Genomic DNA, 17741 nt, shown 5'->3' on the forward strand with positions numbered 1-17741 from the left:
ATTATAAGAAGAAAAAACATGTGCGTGGAATTCCCACATGAAAGTAGTTCTGTTATTGGTCCCATTTTACAAATGAGGAACTGAATATCAAAGAGGTTGGTTGACTTGTCCACAGTCACATAGCTAGTAGGAGTCAGAGGTAGGATTTGAATGCTGGTCTCTCTGATTCTACCCACTATACCACACTGCCTCGCAGAAAATAGTAACCAGGAAATGGGAATTTTCTGGTGGGAAATCAATTCTGAGGGGCAGCTAGGTGGCACAGTGGATAGAGCACTGGCCCTGGATTCAGGAGGACCTGAGTTCAAATCTGACCTCAGATACCTAACACTTACTAGCTGTGTGACCCCGGGCAAATCACGTAACCCCAATTGCCTCAAAAAAAAAAGAAAGAAAGAAAGAAAGAAAGAAAGAAAGAAAGAAAGAAAGAAAGAAAGAAAGAAAGAAAGAAAGAAAGAAAGAAAGAAAGAAAGAAAGAAAAGGAAATCAGTTCTGAGATGTTGGTGTTGTGGGTCAGGTAAGGGTGTTGTGCCTGGTGGGTGGACGTCTCCAGAAGTTAACTGTAAAAATCGGGAGAAGAGACCAAACAGGCTGTGTCTCTGGGTGAAGCACAATGACCAGTTGGGTAACAAAGCTTCCATCCAGATAACACTGAGTCCCCAGGACACTGTCACCTGAATTATCCAGACAGAACAGTGGGCGGTTCGGGGGATGGCCCTGGCTCATGGACAATCCATCATCCCCACCCTGGGTTTTAATTGTTTTGTCTCTCCCAGATATCTAACCAGGCTCCCTTGAAGGCCAGAATGAATGACCAGCCCCAGATGACATGCGTGGTCAGGGGGCAAAGCCCGGCCCAGATACAGAACCTGAGTCCTGCTGGAGTCACCTATGTTGGCTCTCTCTTCCATAGGCAGTGCTATTGGATCGGGGCCCCAGGGAAGAGCCCAGGAAAGTGGGGCCAGGGCAGAAAGCCCCCACTTTCCACAGAGAGGCACACGTGCTCTTATGAACGGTCACGAAATGCACGGAAATATTCACCCCCTCCCCAAACAAACAGCCAGAGACCGAGCTGATTCATAGACAGACATATGTATCCTCAGAGACACACCACACTATGCCCGTCTCTTTGTGTGTCTCCTACCCTGCTTCTCTCTCCCTTTTTTCTTTACTTCCCTCCTTCCCTTTCTCCATTCCCTTCCTTCCTCTCTTCCCCTTTCTCATTCTCTCCTTCTCTTTCCTTTCTTCTCTCTCTCTTCCCCCCACTCTCTTTTCTCATAACACTCACAAAAACTCCCTTCTCACTTCCCCTAAAAAGCTCATACCTGAGATCTGTGATCCCCTGAGCCCTGAGCCAAGAAGGCACATCCAACACTTCTGTGGCCATTTAAGAGACAATATCTCATTCCATAAAATTCTTCTTACCTCCAGATCCTAAGGGAACTGTAACTAACTGGGGCTGGGTCAGGGCTCTGGAGGCATGGTCTGAGACTTCTAGAGAATAAGCAATGACTCTTTTTCCCCAAAGAAAGAGTTTGTATTATTTTTTTTAAACATTTATTTATTTATTTATTTTTACAGGGCAGTGAGGGTTAAGTGACTTGCCCAGGGTCACACAGCTAGTAAGTGTCAAGTGTCTGAGGCTGGATTAGAACTCAGGTCCTCCTGAATCCAGGGCCAGTGCTTTATCCACTGTGCTACCTAGCTGCCCCTGTATTATTTTTTATTATGGGGTGGATGGGGTTTATCTGACATTGACAGCTGACATACACACAGAGGGGAGAGACAGAGAGAGAGGGGGAAAAGAGAGGGGGAGGGGGAAAGAAAGAGGGGGAAGGGGAGGGGGGAGAGAGGGAGAGAGAGAGAGGGAGGGTGGGCCAGGAAGGAGTATTTAGAGAGGGTTGTTGTAGGGGCAATATGAAATAGTGTTTGCAAATCTTAAAGTGCTCTATAAATGCTAGCTATTAAGGATGATGGGAATCAGGAGAGAGCCTGGGTCTTGGCCTGGTGGAGGCAAGAGGATCACCCTGCCACATGCCCATGCCCCACCTCCATGGTCACAGCTACCTTGTTCGTCATCTTCTCCATCCTCTGTCTCCATCATCTCATCCTCGTCACTGTCATAGTTGTAGTTGGGATCATGGGTCAGGTACTTCAGGCAGAGGTTGGTCACACTGGGAATGTAGGGTCCCATCTCCTTAGGACACCTGAAGGTGGGTGAAGAGAGGGAATACAGTCAGCTGTGTCTGCCCTGGGAGCGAGGGGCTTAGTTTATTTTCCCAGAATGACTGGTTCCCAGAGGCCTCAGCTACGCTCACTCCCCCTCCCCAATCTCTTCCTTAGAAGTCGATAGAATTGGACCTTAAGATAGTGGTGGAAACTTAGCTAGTGGACAAGTTCATAGCAAGTGATTCTACCTTTCTCATTTAATGGATGACAGAACTGGGAGCCAGGGGGTGGAGTAATTTGTCCGAAATCACTCAGCGAGTGACAGAGATTCAGTTGTAGAGTCCGGGATCTCCTGAGTCCCCCCTTCATGCCTCAATGTCTTATACATCTTGAGTCTGTAAGTCACTTGCTGGCATTGACTGTACTTGACAATGCTGCTTCAACTGACCTCCAAGGCTTCTCTCCCCATCCCCTAGTCCCCACCCTCAAATATAGGCCTCTCTCTGCTCTGTGGGATTTAGCTGCCTTGGCTTTTCCTAGTCTCCAAATTGGGGGATTCTCTGCCAAAGGGTCTATCTTCCCCTTTAGTCACTGCAACCAGCCCCCTTAAGGAAGCATGTGTGCGTGTGTGCGTGTGTGTGTGTGTGTGCGCGTGCGCGCGCGCGCGCGCCCCACCTCCTCACAAACGACTCAAAGGCTTGGAAGCAGTATTCTCGAAGCTCATCATCTTCCACGGCACAAAACTTCACCAGTAAAGGAACGATCCTCGGGAGGTGGGCACCTGCAGGATGGAAAGACGAGAGAGGGTCCAAGGCAGAGTCCCAGTCAGCAGCACATGCCTCTTGGGGGCCAAGGGGCGTGGCCCAGCCCTCGACCTCCTCGACCTCCCCCCAAGCCCTGCCATCCCAGGAGGCCAAAGTCCCAGGACTTTGATGAACACATTCCAATCAGCCTAGACTCACTTCAGGGCAGCCCCTGAATCAGGAGTCCTTTCCCCTTCATCCCCCAGGATAGTGACAAGGGCCTGGGCTGGGAGCTTTGTTCTGCAAGATCCAATGACTCGGGGGCAGCTAGGTGGCTCAGTGGATAAAGCACCAGCCCTGGATTCAGGAGGACCTGAGTTAAAATCTGGCCTCAGACACTTGACACTTATTAGCTGTGTGACCCTGGGCAAGTCACTTAACCCTCATTGCCCCACCAAAAAAAAAAAAAGATCCATTTACTCTTATGAGCAGATTAAAAGTGAAAGAATTGGGCCAGGAAAACAATAGATATGGATCGATTAATCAATATATGCTCCGATGACAAAAAGAATGAAACCATGAAACTGACTGCTAAAGAAGAGATATGATAACTTATATCGGATTACCCGATGTCTAGGGGAGGGGGGGAGGGAGAAAAATTTGAAATTGGAAATCTTATAAAAACAAATGTTTAAAACTATCTCTACATGTAACTGGAAAATAAAATACTTTTATTAAAGAAGAGATATGAGGGGCAGCTAGGTGGTGCAGTGGATAGAGCACCGGCCCTGGAGTCAGGAGTACCTGAGTTCAAATCTGATCTCAGACACTTAACACTTACTAGCTGTGTGACCCTGGGCAAGTCACTTAACCCCAATTGCCTTACTTAAAAAAAAAAAAAAGAAGAGATATGAGAAAGAACCTTCTTCCTCTCCCATGATCCTCTGTACAAGTGGAGAAGAATGTGGTATAGAGCATCAGGTTTTTAAAAATATATTTGTCTAGTTTTGGGGACATTTTTTCCTACTTTTTTTCCCCTTTCTTCATACTTTATTATGAGGGGAGGCTCTCTGGCAAGGAGCAGGGCAAGAAATAAAGTTCGAAACACAGGTGATATATAAAAACAAATTATCAATAAAAATTAATTTAAAAAAAGATGCAATGACTGGTTTGCTGTCAGTCTTCAGGATAGAGAGCCAACCAGGAGCCAACTCACTCCAGTCCAAACTCAGGGATACAATGTTCCCCCTCCCTCCTGCTCCCCTTTCCTAGGTCCGGCTCCTCTCTATGGTCTTGGTGGCCCCCAGAATGGAGAAGAAGAACCTACAGTTGGCCAAGCCAGGGATCCCAATGTTCTGGGAGCAGATCTCTTTTCCCATCCTTAGCAGCTTAGCCCTTGTTCCCATCCCTGGCATCTCTCCTCATTCATCTCTTGTTAGCCTCCCCTTCTAGGTCAGTCACTCCCAGGGGCTGGAGTCACCTGTAAGCTTTCATTTGAAGTTCAGAGGTAGCCTTCAGGATAGGAAAACCTGACCTGGGGTCTCAGTGTCCTGTGGAACAGCTGTAGCAGGATTGTTTCTTAGAATCATGGGTAAATGAGGAGTCGCTCTAAGTAGCCAGCTGTTCCCCTCTTAACTAACAGTTTTAAAATGTTCTTCCTTGTATTTTCCCAATGTTTGACAGCTTTGCTAATTATACCAGCAGAACCAGGAAACAAGTGACTGTTTGCCATTATCTCAATTCCTTATTGAGGCAGTTTGCGGGATTTTGTTTTTGTTTGTTTTAAATCTTGGCTGTAGAAATTTTCCACAAAGTTGTAGCTCAGTACAAAATAAGCTACAGTTCCCATAATGCTTGTTTGCAGAATAAATGGAGCTATTCATTAGAGGGGGAAAAAAGAGGCAGCCCTCAGCTGTTTTTTCTGTCTTTCCATTTTGGGCCCATGGGAGCCCACATCCTTCCTTGGCGTGGCTCAGCTGTCTCTTTGCCCCGGGGAATTGCCCACTTTCTGGGGGCCAGTCTGCCCTCGACTCTCCTCTGGTCATTCTGTTGCCTAGCTGGGAACGAGGGCCATCACCCACTCCCCCTCCTCTGTCAGTCCCTCTCCCAAGAGGGCTGAAAGTCTCATACCAACACGAAGGCCCGCCTGCCTGCTGATGCCTCCAATGCACTGGATGTAGGTACGGGTGGTGGAGGTGGACGCATCTCCCTCCAGTTCGGCCAGCAGCTGCTCCATGAGCTCTGAGAACAGGTTGGCACTGCAGGTCATGACCAGGTGGCCCAGGGCGACGATGGCCCGCTTGCGCACCGCCAGGCGGGGGCTAGTAAGCTGTGGGACCAGGCAGTGCAGGATGGAGGAGTGGAAGGAGAAGAGGGCCCCGCCCAACCTGCGGCCGAAGCAAGGGAGAGGGGGACAATGGAGTCAGACTCGGGTCTCTGGGCTCCATTACCCCACTCCTATTCCCCCCCCCCAACACCATTCCACGGTGGCCAGCTGAGCCATGAGGGCACTTGGGTGACAGTGGCATCTACCCGGCCTCTTTCATCCTCACTGGAGCTCTAGTGTGTAGGTTGAAAAAGGATGGGAAGCTAAAGCCCTAGTTAAGGGACTTGGCTAAGGTCACAGAGTTCAGAGCAGAGCCAGTCAATGAATTCTAGAATCCAGGTCCTAGCCTCCTAACCCCAGGCTGGAGAAGGCTAAATGGAAGCCATTCCAGTGGACATTCTATTACCTGGCACTTTCCTACAGAGAATCAGCCCAGCTTTACCAGGCAGTGGGTCCCCCCCAACTAGAGACATGTTTTAGGGAGAGCTAGAGTCCACATTCAGCGATACATGGAACTGAAAAGAGAAAAGACAATAAAGGAGGATTGCTATAGGTTGGGGTACCTTAGAAGTTTTCTGGGGTAAATCAAAGTACCTTCTCCTTGAGAAATTAAACCAAAGGAGACACACCTAAAGAGCTAAGTGGATGGGGGCTGAGTTTGCTCCAGGACCACCACCCTTCATTCCAGTCTCCCCCACCCCTCAGGGAGATAAGATTACATGTGGCTGCTGCCTTTGTGGCTTGAGGGGGAGAGAGAGAGCTTGAGAGATCTGGAGTGGCCCCTTACCCAAATTCCTCCAGCCACCACCAGTGGGGGATGGTCCTCCTCCAATAAGGGAACTTCTTTCCACAGTCAGATGATCAGATGATCACCTCATCAGACCACTATCTCTGTAAAAGTATCTGCCTGTCTCCTGCTCGAGATTTGGTATCTCAGAGCCATACTCTGTGCCATGCCTTCTCCCCATGAGAAGTCGATGGACTTCTCTCTTAGTTTCCTTTCCCTAGCACCTAAATAAACTATTATTTTACTCCAATTGGATTTGTGTGCAAGAGAGTGTAATTCTTTAAGGAATTCCTAAGAACCCCTACCCCAAACCCCCATCCATTTCCCCTATAACAAGGATGTTTTTCTCCAGGTTATCCATCAGACCCTCCTGATTCTGCCTGGGCCTCGCCTACCACCAGCCACCCCATCCTCTCCTAGCCATGCCAGGCCAAAGTTCCATCTAGCAGGGGGAACCCCAAGTGTCTACACCTTCTCTGCCTCAGGAAATAATTTATCTCTGATGCTTGGCATTATTGTCCTTCCCATCTTCACCTGCTGAGCAGGCCAATCCAAGTCTCGGTCTCACAGTGAGAACTCTAGGCATCTATACTTTCTGGGCCCCAGAAAAAGAGCTTGTCCCAGATGCCTGGCGGGGGAACAACCAAAGACCAGGCAAAGGAGAAGAAAGACAACTAGGAATCAAGAATTTTAGTCCCTGAGCTACCACTAACTCACTGTGTGACCTTGGACAAGTCACTAGGCTCTGGGAGCCTCAAGTTTCCTCATCTATGAAATGGGGATGAGAATTCCTGACATAAATATAAAAGCATTTGGAAAGGTCCCAAGTCAGATACAAAATATGCAAACCCACCCTCTCCTTCCACCCATTCCCTGACCTTCAGGCCCCTTTCCTCCCAGACTCCTTACCTACTTAGCATATCTGATAAGATATCCAGAGCCTCCAACTGCACAGACACGTCCTCCTGCTTCCCAATAGCCCCCGTGAGCTGGGATGTGATCTTCTTACAGACATTGGCTGCCATGGCAGAGCCTGGAGCGTGAAGCAGATAAACAATGGGGGCAGTGCCAACGGTGGCCTGGCTTCCTGGGACACTCTGATTCCAGCATGTGGAATGCACACATAGCCGGATCATAGCTGCACACCACTTAGCACAATGCCTTGCACACAGTAGGTACTCAATAAATGCCTATTTCCCCCTCCCCTTCCCTCTAACTATTCCCAGTCACCTACATACAGCTCCCAGCCCTGTCCCCATCACTTTGTCCAAGTGGGTTACAACAGCAGTTTGGGCTTTTGAAGTATTGGTGGTGTAGCTCCATCCTAACATTGGTATGGGGTGGTGGAAAGAGAGGCCAAGGGTTCAAATGCCTGCTTTCCTCAAGGCTGCACAGCCACTAAATGGGAAGAATGGAGGATCTAGAGAAAGAGGCTTTTGCTCTGCTACCTGCCTCAGTTTCTTCATCTGTAAAATGAGGGTGTTTCTGGACTAGGTGACCTCTAAGGTAACTTCTAGCTCTAGACCTGGGATCCTCTGATAACAAGTCCAATGGTCTCCCCATTGCACCCTCCTGCCAGTCTGCCTCTGATAGGTGTTTTTGTCCTAAATTAGATTGTAAGCTTTTTTTTTTCCTTTTCTTCCCTAGTGCTCAGCATAGTAAGTACTTGGATTTTTTTTTCCTTCATTCCAAAGGCTGCTACAGCAACCTAAACAAAATCCCAGGGTGATAATGAGATTTTCTACTTAAAACCCCATAAAACTTGTCAAGCAGGGTCCTGCTGGAGCCAGTCTTTAAAAAGGTCTAGGTGATATGACAAGGTGGGTTTCCATGAACTAGAAGAGCCTTTGGAGGTGATCTGCTCCCACCCTCCTCATTTCTCAGATGAGTAAACCAAGGCAAAGAAAGAGGGGAATTGATGGCTCCCTAGATTCCCAATTCAGTGTTATTTGCATTGTACCTAGTACATTGTGACCCACCCCTGCAGGGTCTAATAGCTATCATTTCTATAGGGCACCCAAGTGGCACAGTGGATAGAGCACTGGGCCTGGACACAGGAAGATCTGAGTTCAAATAGAGCCTCGAACACTTGTTAGCTTTGTGATCCTGGCGAAGTCACTTAACTCTATTTGACTCAGTTTCCTCATTTGTAAAATGAGCTGGGGAAAGAAATGGCAAACCACTTTAGTGTGTTTGCCAAGAAACTCCCAAATGGAGTCATGAAGAGTCAGATATGACTGAAAGGACTGAACAATATAGTTGTCACTGTGACTGTTATTGTTCATAACAAGGGTTAAGGAGCAGGGAGGACTGAGGTTAGCCTCCCCAAAGAAGAATTATTCTGGGGCAGCTAGGTGGTGCAGTGGATAGAGCACCGGCCCTGGAGTCAGGAGTACCTGAGTTCAAATCTGGCCTCAGACACTTAACACTTACTAGCTGTGTGACCTTGGGCAAGTCACTTAACCCCAATTGCCTCACCAAAAAAAAAAAAAGAAGAAGAATTATTCTCCCTGGCTGCTGCAGCTGTATTCTGAACAAAGAGGAGGCACACCCAACCCACTGAGCTGGTTTAGGTGTGGTCCTTTATCTGAAGGCAGAGGGATGAAGGCAGGCAGGATAGAGCACTGGACTTGGAGTCACTAGCTGTGTGACTGGTTGGCAAAGTCTCCTTGCCTCTCTGTGCCTCAGTTTCCCAGTCTGTAAAATAAGAGGGCTGGACTTTTATGGGTTCTAAGATCTCTTCCAGTTCTAAATCAAGGATCCCAGGACTATCAGAAAGGGGGACGATGGGGTTAGGTACCTGTGGATACAGGTGGGAGCTCAGAGATGACGGTTTTCAGGCCCATGCCAGAAATATCCCGCAGCTGCTCCTTGTCAGACAGCATGTTGGTGCAGAGGGTGTCCACGATGGTCTCCACCTGGTACTCCTTCACTTTGCCCACCAGAGGGCCCAGGCTACCAAGAGAAAGGAAAGAGCAGTCCTGGACCCGAAATGACACGCTCACCTTCCGAGAGTCCCTTCCCACGGCCTCACTCTCCTGCCTGACTCTGATTAGTGTTCTTGTCCCCCATTAGATTGTAAGCTCCTTGAGGGCAGGTGCCATATGCCAATATATAGCCATGCAATTCCAAAGTTCCATCTAGCAGGGGGCACCCCAGGTGTCTATACCTTCTCTGCTTCAGGAAATAGTTTGTCTCTGATGCTTGGCATTATTGTCCTTCCCATCCTATCCTGCTAACCAAGGCCATTTCAAGTCTCGGTCTCGCAGTGAGAACTCCAGGCATCTACACTTTCCGGGCCCCAGAAAAAGAGCTTGTCCCTGATGCCTGGCAGAGGGGTCGCTAAAGACCACCCAGAATTAGCCTGAGGGAGGAGAATTCAGAGGAAATTTCCAGATCTCATAGGAATAATGGAGGTCTTTCCATGGGTTACCATTTTGCCAGAATCTTAGGACCAGAGACTTAAAGATGGAAAAGACCTTGGAGGCCACCTAATCCAACCCAATCCAATCATTTTATAGAAGAGGAAAAGGAAGCCGAGGGAGGTGGTGAGCTGTCCAAGGTTACACAGGCAGTGAGCAGTGGAGGGAAGTTTTGAACCCAGCTCCTCTGCCTCTCTCCGCTGAGGGTTTAAATGAAGAGATCATAGGGGCAGCTAGGTGGTGCAGTGGATAGAGCACCAGCCCTGGAGTCAGGAGTACCTGAGTTCAAATCCGGCCTCAGACACTTAACACTTACTAGCAGTGTGACCCTGGGCAAGTCACTTAACCCCAATTGCCTCACTAAAAAAAAAAAAAAGAGATCATGGAACAGTATTCCTGAGTGACCCCTGGGTCAATGCTGGGAATCCATGTCTACTATCCCTTACCATACTTACTTTATTTCCATTTTTTTCTACCCATCTTATCTCCCATTCTTATTCTTCCATTCCTTCTCATTCTATTCAATAAGTGTTTATTGTTTAATCATATGGCCACTTCAGTATTGGGGTGACATAAAAATGGTGATCTTAACAAATGACAACTTATTAGAAGGGTGGCGATACAAACTATGGCCTCAGAAATTGAAATATGAATACCTGTAGAATGGGTTAATAGCAAGGCTCAATACAGTTCTCTTTTTTTTTTTTTTGTAAGGCGATTGGGGTTAAGTGACTTGCCCAGGGTCACACAGCTAGTAAGTGTCAAGTGCCTAAGGTCGGATTTGAACTCAGGTCCTCCTGAATCCAGGGCCAGTGCTTTATCCATTGTACCACCTAGCTGCCCTCAATACAGTTCTTAATGAAAAGATGTAAAATTCATCTCACAGGTATCACTGAGAACTGGGGAACAGGATCCATGACTAGAACCTGGTATTGGGAGGGTATATCTTATTCAAAAAGGCACCAATTGAGGGCAGCTAGGTGGCTCAGTAAATAAAGCACTGGCCCTGGATTCAGGAGGACTTGAGTTCAAATCCAACCTCAGACACTTGATACTGACCAGCTGTGTGACCCTGGGCAAGTCACTTAACCCTCATTGCCCTGCAAAAAAAAGAAGGACACCAATTGGATCCAAAGTCTGGTGGAGTATTCTTGGGATCGAATGAATGAAAAAGCCTTTAGTAAGCATTTAATCTGCTATCAACCCCTCAGCACTGAAATGTAAGACAGTCTTGGCTCACATTATAATGGGGGACACACAAGCAAGAGAGGTTTCAGCTGCAAAACAGATGGCAATGCATTCCTGTTAACAAGATTGCAGCTGCTCTCCAGAAGACAGAACCCTACATAGAGATCTAACACCCAGGGGGAAGAAAGAGCATGATGGAGGGCATGGTGGTGAAGAACCATGAAGGAAAATGCAGAAGTCGCATTATTCTTAGAGTCTATTCATGAATGAGAGGAAGGGCTGGCATGGTGAATGGAGAGCCAGCCTTAAAGGTGGGAAGATCTGGGTGCAAATCCTGCCTCTGTGACTGTGGGCAAAGACAGTTGATAGTGTTAGCGCTCCAAACAAGTCTTTAGGACTCTAGGCTGCAGAGTAGGTCCTGATATGTAACTGATAATAGAGATAATAGTCTTCTCATAGGGAGTTTCCTACACCAGTGAGATCACAGTCCCCATCAAAGACAATGGCTACTCATGTGTGTAGGCTACATGAAAAAATATGAATGAGCGGTGACAGCTAGGTGACGCAGTGGATAAAGCACTGGCCTTGGATTCAGGAGGACCTGAGTTCAAATCCAGCCTCAGTCACTTGACACTTTCTGTGTGACCCTGGGCAAGTCATTTAACCCTCATTGCCCTGCTAAAATAAATAAATAAACAAACAAACAGATAGATAGATAAACAAATAGATAAATAAATAAATAAAAAATGAATGAGCACCCAAAGTAGATTGCCAGATTGAGTGGAGGTATGATGATGATGATGGATGGGTGGCTTCAGCTACTTGGAGAAGTGCTGGAGTCCTCTTTCTGCGGCAAGCAGAGCAGCCAAGAACAGGATTGATTTGGGTGAAATGGAAGAAGATAAATGACAAGAAATCTACCTTGGAAATGTTATTTACAAAGGAAATACAGAGGAGCAGCTAGGTGGCACAGTGGATAAAGGACCCACCCTGGATTCAGGAGGACCTGAATTCAAACCTGGCCTCAGACACTTGACACTTACTAGCTGTGTGACCCTGGGCAAGTCACTTAACCCCAATTGCCTTACAAAAAAACCAAAACCAAACAACAAAAAAAAGGAAATACAGAGACTATCTGTACTTCATAGCACATTATCTGTAGTCCCAACAAACTGAATACAACCAATGGTAAATAAATTGCTTTATTATTCATTAGATCAATTAAATAAAATGCCTTAATACATATTTAATTAAATAAAACACATTATTACTGGGACAGAACACAAAAACACCATTAAGGCCAGTGGTTAAGAGGAATACAAAGCGATCCGGGAAGATTTAAAGGAAATAAGGCAAAGCAAGAGAACGGGAAGCAGGAGAGAGGAACATGCCAACTGTCACCACCAAAAGTGAAGGAGGCTCAATGGGCAAAGAATCCCAGTGAGGGCTCAGAGGGACGGAGGGGAAGGCACCAGTGCAGAAAGCAGCCTCACCGGGCTTCCATCCTCCCGTCTATCCAGATTCTTCTTTCTTTCAGTTTCCTTCACTTTTGGTCTTCTATGGTCACAGAGCTGGGAGGGACCTCAGAGGCCCATTTAGTCCAACCCCCTCGTTTTTCAGATGAGGAAACTGAGACCTGGACAAGGTAAGTGACTTGTCCAGGATCAGACCAGAAGTTAAGTGGCAGGCAGGATTTGAACCTCCAAAGCTGGCTCTCTCCACTGTACACTGAGGGCTAGATTTGGAGTGAAAGGGCCTGAGTGGAATCTCAGCTCTAATCCTTAATACCTGTGACCCTGGAGAACTCACTCCAGTGCTCCAGGACTCAGTGTCCTCATCTGTATGATGGGAGGATTGGCCTAGAATAATTAGAAATGTCAGACAAACAGTGCAGCTAGAACCAGATTAAAATGTAAATGAGGAGGGGCGGCTAGGTGGCTAAGTGGATAGAGCACTGGCCCTGGAGTCAGGAAGACCTGAGTTCAAATCCAGCCTCAGACACTTAACACTTACTAGCTGTGTGACCCTGGACAAGTCACTTAACCCCAATTGCCTCATTTGAAAAAAAATGTAAATAGGGGGCGGGGCAGCTAGGTGGCACAGTGGATAAAGCACTGGCCCTGGATTCATGAGGACCTGAGTTCAAATTTGGCCTCAGACACTTGACACTAACTAGCTGTGTGACCCTGGACAAGTCACTTAACCCTCATTGCCCCACAAAAAACAAAAACAAAAACAAAAGTAATGGGGGAGGGGGCAGCTAGGTGGCACAGTGGATAAAGCACCCACCCTGGATTCAGGAGGACCTGAGTTCAAATTTGACCTCAGACACTTGACACTAACTAGCTGTGTGACCCTGGACAAGTCACTTAACTCTGATTGCCCTGCCCCACAAAAAATGTAATTGGGAAATATTTAACAAAATAAATGAAAATGTGACCTAAACGTGGATAATGTTAATATGTGGTTTTCTAACTCAATATAAGCATCCACAAGGACTTAGGTTTAGGTTTAGGTGCCCCCAGTCTATTTGAATTTGACAGTACTGGTCTAGATGACTTTGAAGTTCCTTCAAACTCTTAATCTATTATTATCTGAAGATCCCAAGAAATTAAATTAAATATAAACATTTATTGACTCAGCATATGTATTTGGTTTTGTTGATATTAAATTTTTATAAAATATTAAAAATGACAACAAAGAGAAAACACAACTACTCAACAATTATTCTTCTTGTTCTCTCTACTAAGGAGGAGGATCTTTAGACTAAAAAGATGAAAAGGAAACTGAACCCCCAAATCAGTGAAATAGTAAGACAGCAACTCCCTTCCCCCAATAAGTTAAAGCCTAGACTAACAAAATCCCAAGGTAATGAAGAATAGGAATGTTCAGACTGAATGACTATCAGGAACCAAAGAAAAACCATGAGAAAGTAACTTTTTGTTCATTAAAAAAAATTAATTTTCAAAAAAGTTTAATAAACAAAAACGAAAAAAAGAAAAGAAAATCTGTGAAGAGCGAGAGAGGCCCTATAGAACCATAGATGCTCAAATGTCCAGGCTGGTGCATTTTGACCAATTCTATTGGCATTAAATATATCGTATAGGTACCAAGTTGTTTGCATGTTGTCTCTCCCAATAGAATGTAAGCTCCTTGAAGGCACGGATGATGTTTTTGCCTTTGTTTGTATCCCCAGTGCTTAGCAAAATGCCTGGCACATAGAAACTGCTTAATCAATGCCTGTTGATTAAATATTAACAGAATATTAAAGGGACACTCTGGGAACACTTAGAGAAATGGGAAGCACTCTGTGAGTCAGCATGAGTTGGGCAAGAACATGTCAGACCAGACTAAGATCATTTCCATTTTTTGATTGGATTTCTAGATGGCAAACGGTCCACCTAGATTTCTACACATTTTTTGGCAGTTTGCCACGATACTATGGAAACGATTGAGAGAAACCACCTGAGTGAGGATACAGTCAGAGGAATTCAGAAGCTGGTCAAAGAAAGCAGGCCCAGGAAATCATGATTAATGAATGGGTCAGTATTAATTTGGAGGCAAATCTTGAATGAAAGTGTCCCAGGGCTCTGGCCTTGGCTCTATTCTGTTCAATATATTTACTAATGACTGGGATGATGGCATACTTATCAGATCTGTTGGTAATAAAGTGGTGTGGGATAGTAAAAATACCAGATGTCAGAATCAGGATTTAAAAAAAAGATTAATAGTCTGGAATGAGAGTTCCTAACCTTTTGTCGACCTGGATGCCTCTGTTAGTCTGGTGAGACCCAGGGACTGCTCAGGTGAGTATTTTTAAATGTGTAAAATAAAACATGTAGCATTACAAAAGACACCTCTTATATTGAAATACAGTTATCAAGATATTTAAAATCAAATTATTGGACACCTGATTTAGATTGATGTACTAGGTCTAAGAAGATTATGCTTGCCTCTGTTAAATTTCAAAACTTAGATCTGAGTTCAAAAAGTCCACCTCATGCCCATCAATTGGGGAATGGCTGAACAAGTTGTGGTATGAATGTAATGGAATACTACTGTGCTGTAAGAAACAATGAGCAGAAGGATTTCAGAGAAACCTGGAAGGACTTACATGAACTGATGCTGAGTGAGATGAGCAGAACCAGGAGAACATTGTACACAATATCAACAACATTGTGTGATGATCAACTGTGATAGACTAATTCTTCTCAGCAATACAATGGTCCAAGATAATTCCAAAGGACTCATGATGTAGAATGCTCTCCACATCCAGAAAAAGAACTGTGGAATCTAGATGCAGATTCAACCATACTGTTTCTACTTTTTTTTTTGAGCTTTTCCCCTTTTTTCTGATTCTTCTTTCACAACAGGATTAATGAAGAAATATGTTTAATGTGATTGTACATATATAACCTATATCAGATTGCTTGCTGTCTTGAGGAGGGGGGAGGAAAGGGAGGGAGAAAAATTTGAAACTAGAAATCTTATAAAATCAAATGTTGAAAACTCTCTCTACATGTAAGTAGAAAATAATAAAATAATTTTATGAAAAAATTCCACCTCACAATTACAGGATGAGAGGAGATGGTTAGAAGACACAGGTGTCTTAATGGATTCAGCAGGAGTCAATACAGTAAGTCAATAGTCTGAGAGGCCGGTTTTAATGGTGCCAAATAGAAGGAGGTGATAAGCCTGTGGTCAATATAAGTATGCCCTGAGTATGGTGTTCACTTTTTTTTTTTTAAAGTGAGGCAACTGGGGTTAAGTGACTTGCCCAGGGTCACACAGCTAGTAAGTGTTAAGTGTCTGAGGCCAGATTTGAACTCAGGTACTCCTGACTCCAGAGCCGGTGCTCTATCCACTGCGCCACCTAACTGCCCCTCTCTTTGAGTTTGACATCACTGTTGTACATCATTCCCAGGACGCTAGCCCACTTTGTTTGGGGCCATCTGCCCCAACACTGGCCCATTCCAGTCTTACTTTCCAAAGGGGTCAGGATAGGATACAAGGTACCCTTTGTCCCAAGGCAGCTGACATTGGTGAAGTATCAGAGAGTTGACTCTTCTACCATCCCAGCCTCCCGGTTCTGTCACAGTTACACTTCCACCTCCACTGCTCTAACCTGAACTTGGTGATGATCTTCCCTTCCCTTGCTCACCCCCTGATTAGAAGCATTCAATTTCCCTAAAGAAGGGAGTTCCCTTTCTCTGCTTCCTGGAACTTCCCTGGTTGGGAGTCATAAATTTCCCTCTAGGAGATTCCTTCCTCGTATCTCTGACACCCTTCACTCATGGTCCCCTGCCCCCCCCCCCAGGTGTATTCTAGGCTATTGTAGAGAACATTGAACATTTCTTCAATCACCACTCACCATTTGACTGCTAAATTCTGCACCTCCCCATTCTTATCTTCTAGAAGCTTTAGTAACATCTTCACCACCTTCTTCTCGCTGTCCTCATCCAGCTTAATGGAATCCTTCTGCAGCTCCAACATCAGGTCATTGGTGGCCATGAATCTGCAAGGAGAAGAAGCTTTAAGCAGGCCCAACTGGATGGATGGGAATCTAGAGTGGAAAGTGTAGAGTGAGGAGACGAATGGAGCTTAAATCTGGGCCCTGATATTTATGAGATACGTGACAATGGACAAGTCGGTTTATTTCTCTGAGCTTCAGGTTCCTCATCTGTAAAATGTAAATGGATACCTGCCCTTGCTACTTCACAAGGCTGTCTTAGAAGGCCAAATGGTCTTCATTCATTCATTCATTCATTCATTCATTCATTCATTCATCCATTCAACAAACACTTAAGCAGTGTCTACCATGGTGCCAAGGCACCGTGTGGGGGGAATCAAAGACAAAAGTAAAACAATACCTGGCCTCAGGGAGCTTATATTCTATCAGTGGGATGCAGCATATACACAGATAAATCAACATAAAATATATGCAAAGTAAATTCAGTGGGAGAGTGTGAGAACAAGGGGGGGAACATATAGGAGGTGTCACCTGAGCTGAGCCTCAGTTCCAAGACGCTAGGTTGAGAAGAATGTGTTCCAAGCATCAGGAAAAGCCTATATCAAAAGGCATTGGGGGTGGGGAGCGGCAGCTAGGTGGCGCAGTGGATAGAACACTGGCCCTGGATTCAGGAGGACCTGAGTTCAAATCCAGCCTCAGATTAGCTGTGTGACCCTGGGCAAGTCACTTAACCCCAATAGCCTCACCCAAAAAAAAGGCATGTGATTAGCATCTGAACAGTTATATCTCTTCATAGAAACGCCCATAAGTCATGTCAATCACTGCTACCAGCCAATTAGCTTGGAGATGTGTGTGTGTGTGTGTGTGTGTGTGTGTGTGTGTGTGTGTGTGTGTGTGTGTGTGTGTGTGTGTGTAGGGACCGTACCTGGGTGGGTCTGCAGAGGTCTTCTGCTCTGGAGAAGGGGGGAGAAGTCCTTTCTGAGAGGAGCAGCTTCAGATGCAGGGAGCGAGGGTTTTTTCCTTTCTTTCTACACATGCTCTTTTTTTTGTTTGTTTGTTTTTTGTTTTTGCAGGGCAGTGAGGATTAAGTGACTTACCCAGGATCACACAGCTAGTGTCAAGTGTCTGAAGCAAAATTTGAACTCAGGTCCTCCTGAATCCAGGGCTGGTGCTTCATCTACTGTGCCACCTAGCTTACTAACCCCTAATATACTTTTTTTTTGTGTGGGGGGCAATGGGGGTTAAATGACTTGCCCAGGGTCACACAGCTAGTAAGTGTCAAGTGTCTCAGGCTGGATTTGAACTCAGGTACTCCTGAATCCAGGGTCGGTGTTTTATCCACTGTGCCAGTTAGCTGCCCCCAATATACTTTATTAAATGCCCAAATACTTAATGCCCAAAGATTGGTGCTAGATGTTTCTAATTTAAGGCGACCACTCATTAGATTTTTAGACATCACAGTTAGAATTTTAGGCTCCATAGTGTCAAGTATTATTCACTGTGCCACCTAGCTGCCCCCACATTCCACTTTAAAAAAAATTATTTTATTTTGTGTTTATTCATTCATTTATTTATTAATCTATTTATTTATTTAATTTATATTACACTTTCTCATCTCATGCCCACCTCTCAACTT

At 45.6% G+C, this 17741-nt stretch overlaps 1 protein-coding gene across 1 annotated transcript in view; it reads right to left on the reverse strand.

Annotated features, from left to right (window-relative positions):
- Nucleotides 1-17741, reverse strand: part of CAND2 (cullin associated and neddylation dissociated 2 (putative)) — a 47591-nt gene that overhangs the window by 17957 nt on the left and 11893 nt on the right. Inside the window, exons 2-7 of the mRNA XM_043976967.1 lie at nt 16007-16150; nt 8826-8980; nt 6935-7058; nt 5043-5299; nt 2845-2950; nt 2068-2207 (exon numbers count right to left, since the gene is read on the reverse strand). Coding sequence (XP_043832902.1) covers nt 2068-2207; nt 2845-2950; nt 5043-5299; nt 6935-7058; nt 8826-8980; nt 16007-16150 — 926 coding nt within the window. The remainder of the gene's footprint in view (nt 1-2067; nt 2208-2844; nt 2951-5042; nt 5300-6934; nt 7059-8825; nt 8981-16006; nt 16151-17741) is intronic.

Source organism: Dromiciops gliroides, chromosome 1 (genome assembly GCF_019393635.1).
Source record: "Dromiciops gliroides isolate mDroGli1 chromosome 1, mDroGli1.pri, whole genome shotgun sequence".
Classification (NCBI taxonomy): domain Eukaryota; kingdom Metazoa; phylum Chordata; class Mammalia; order Microbiotheria; family Microbiotheriidae; genus Dromiciops; species Dromiciops gliroides.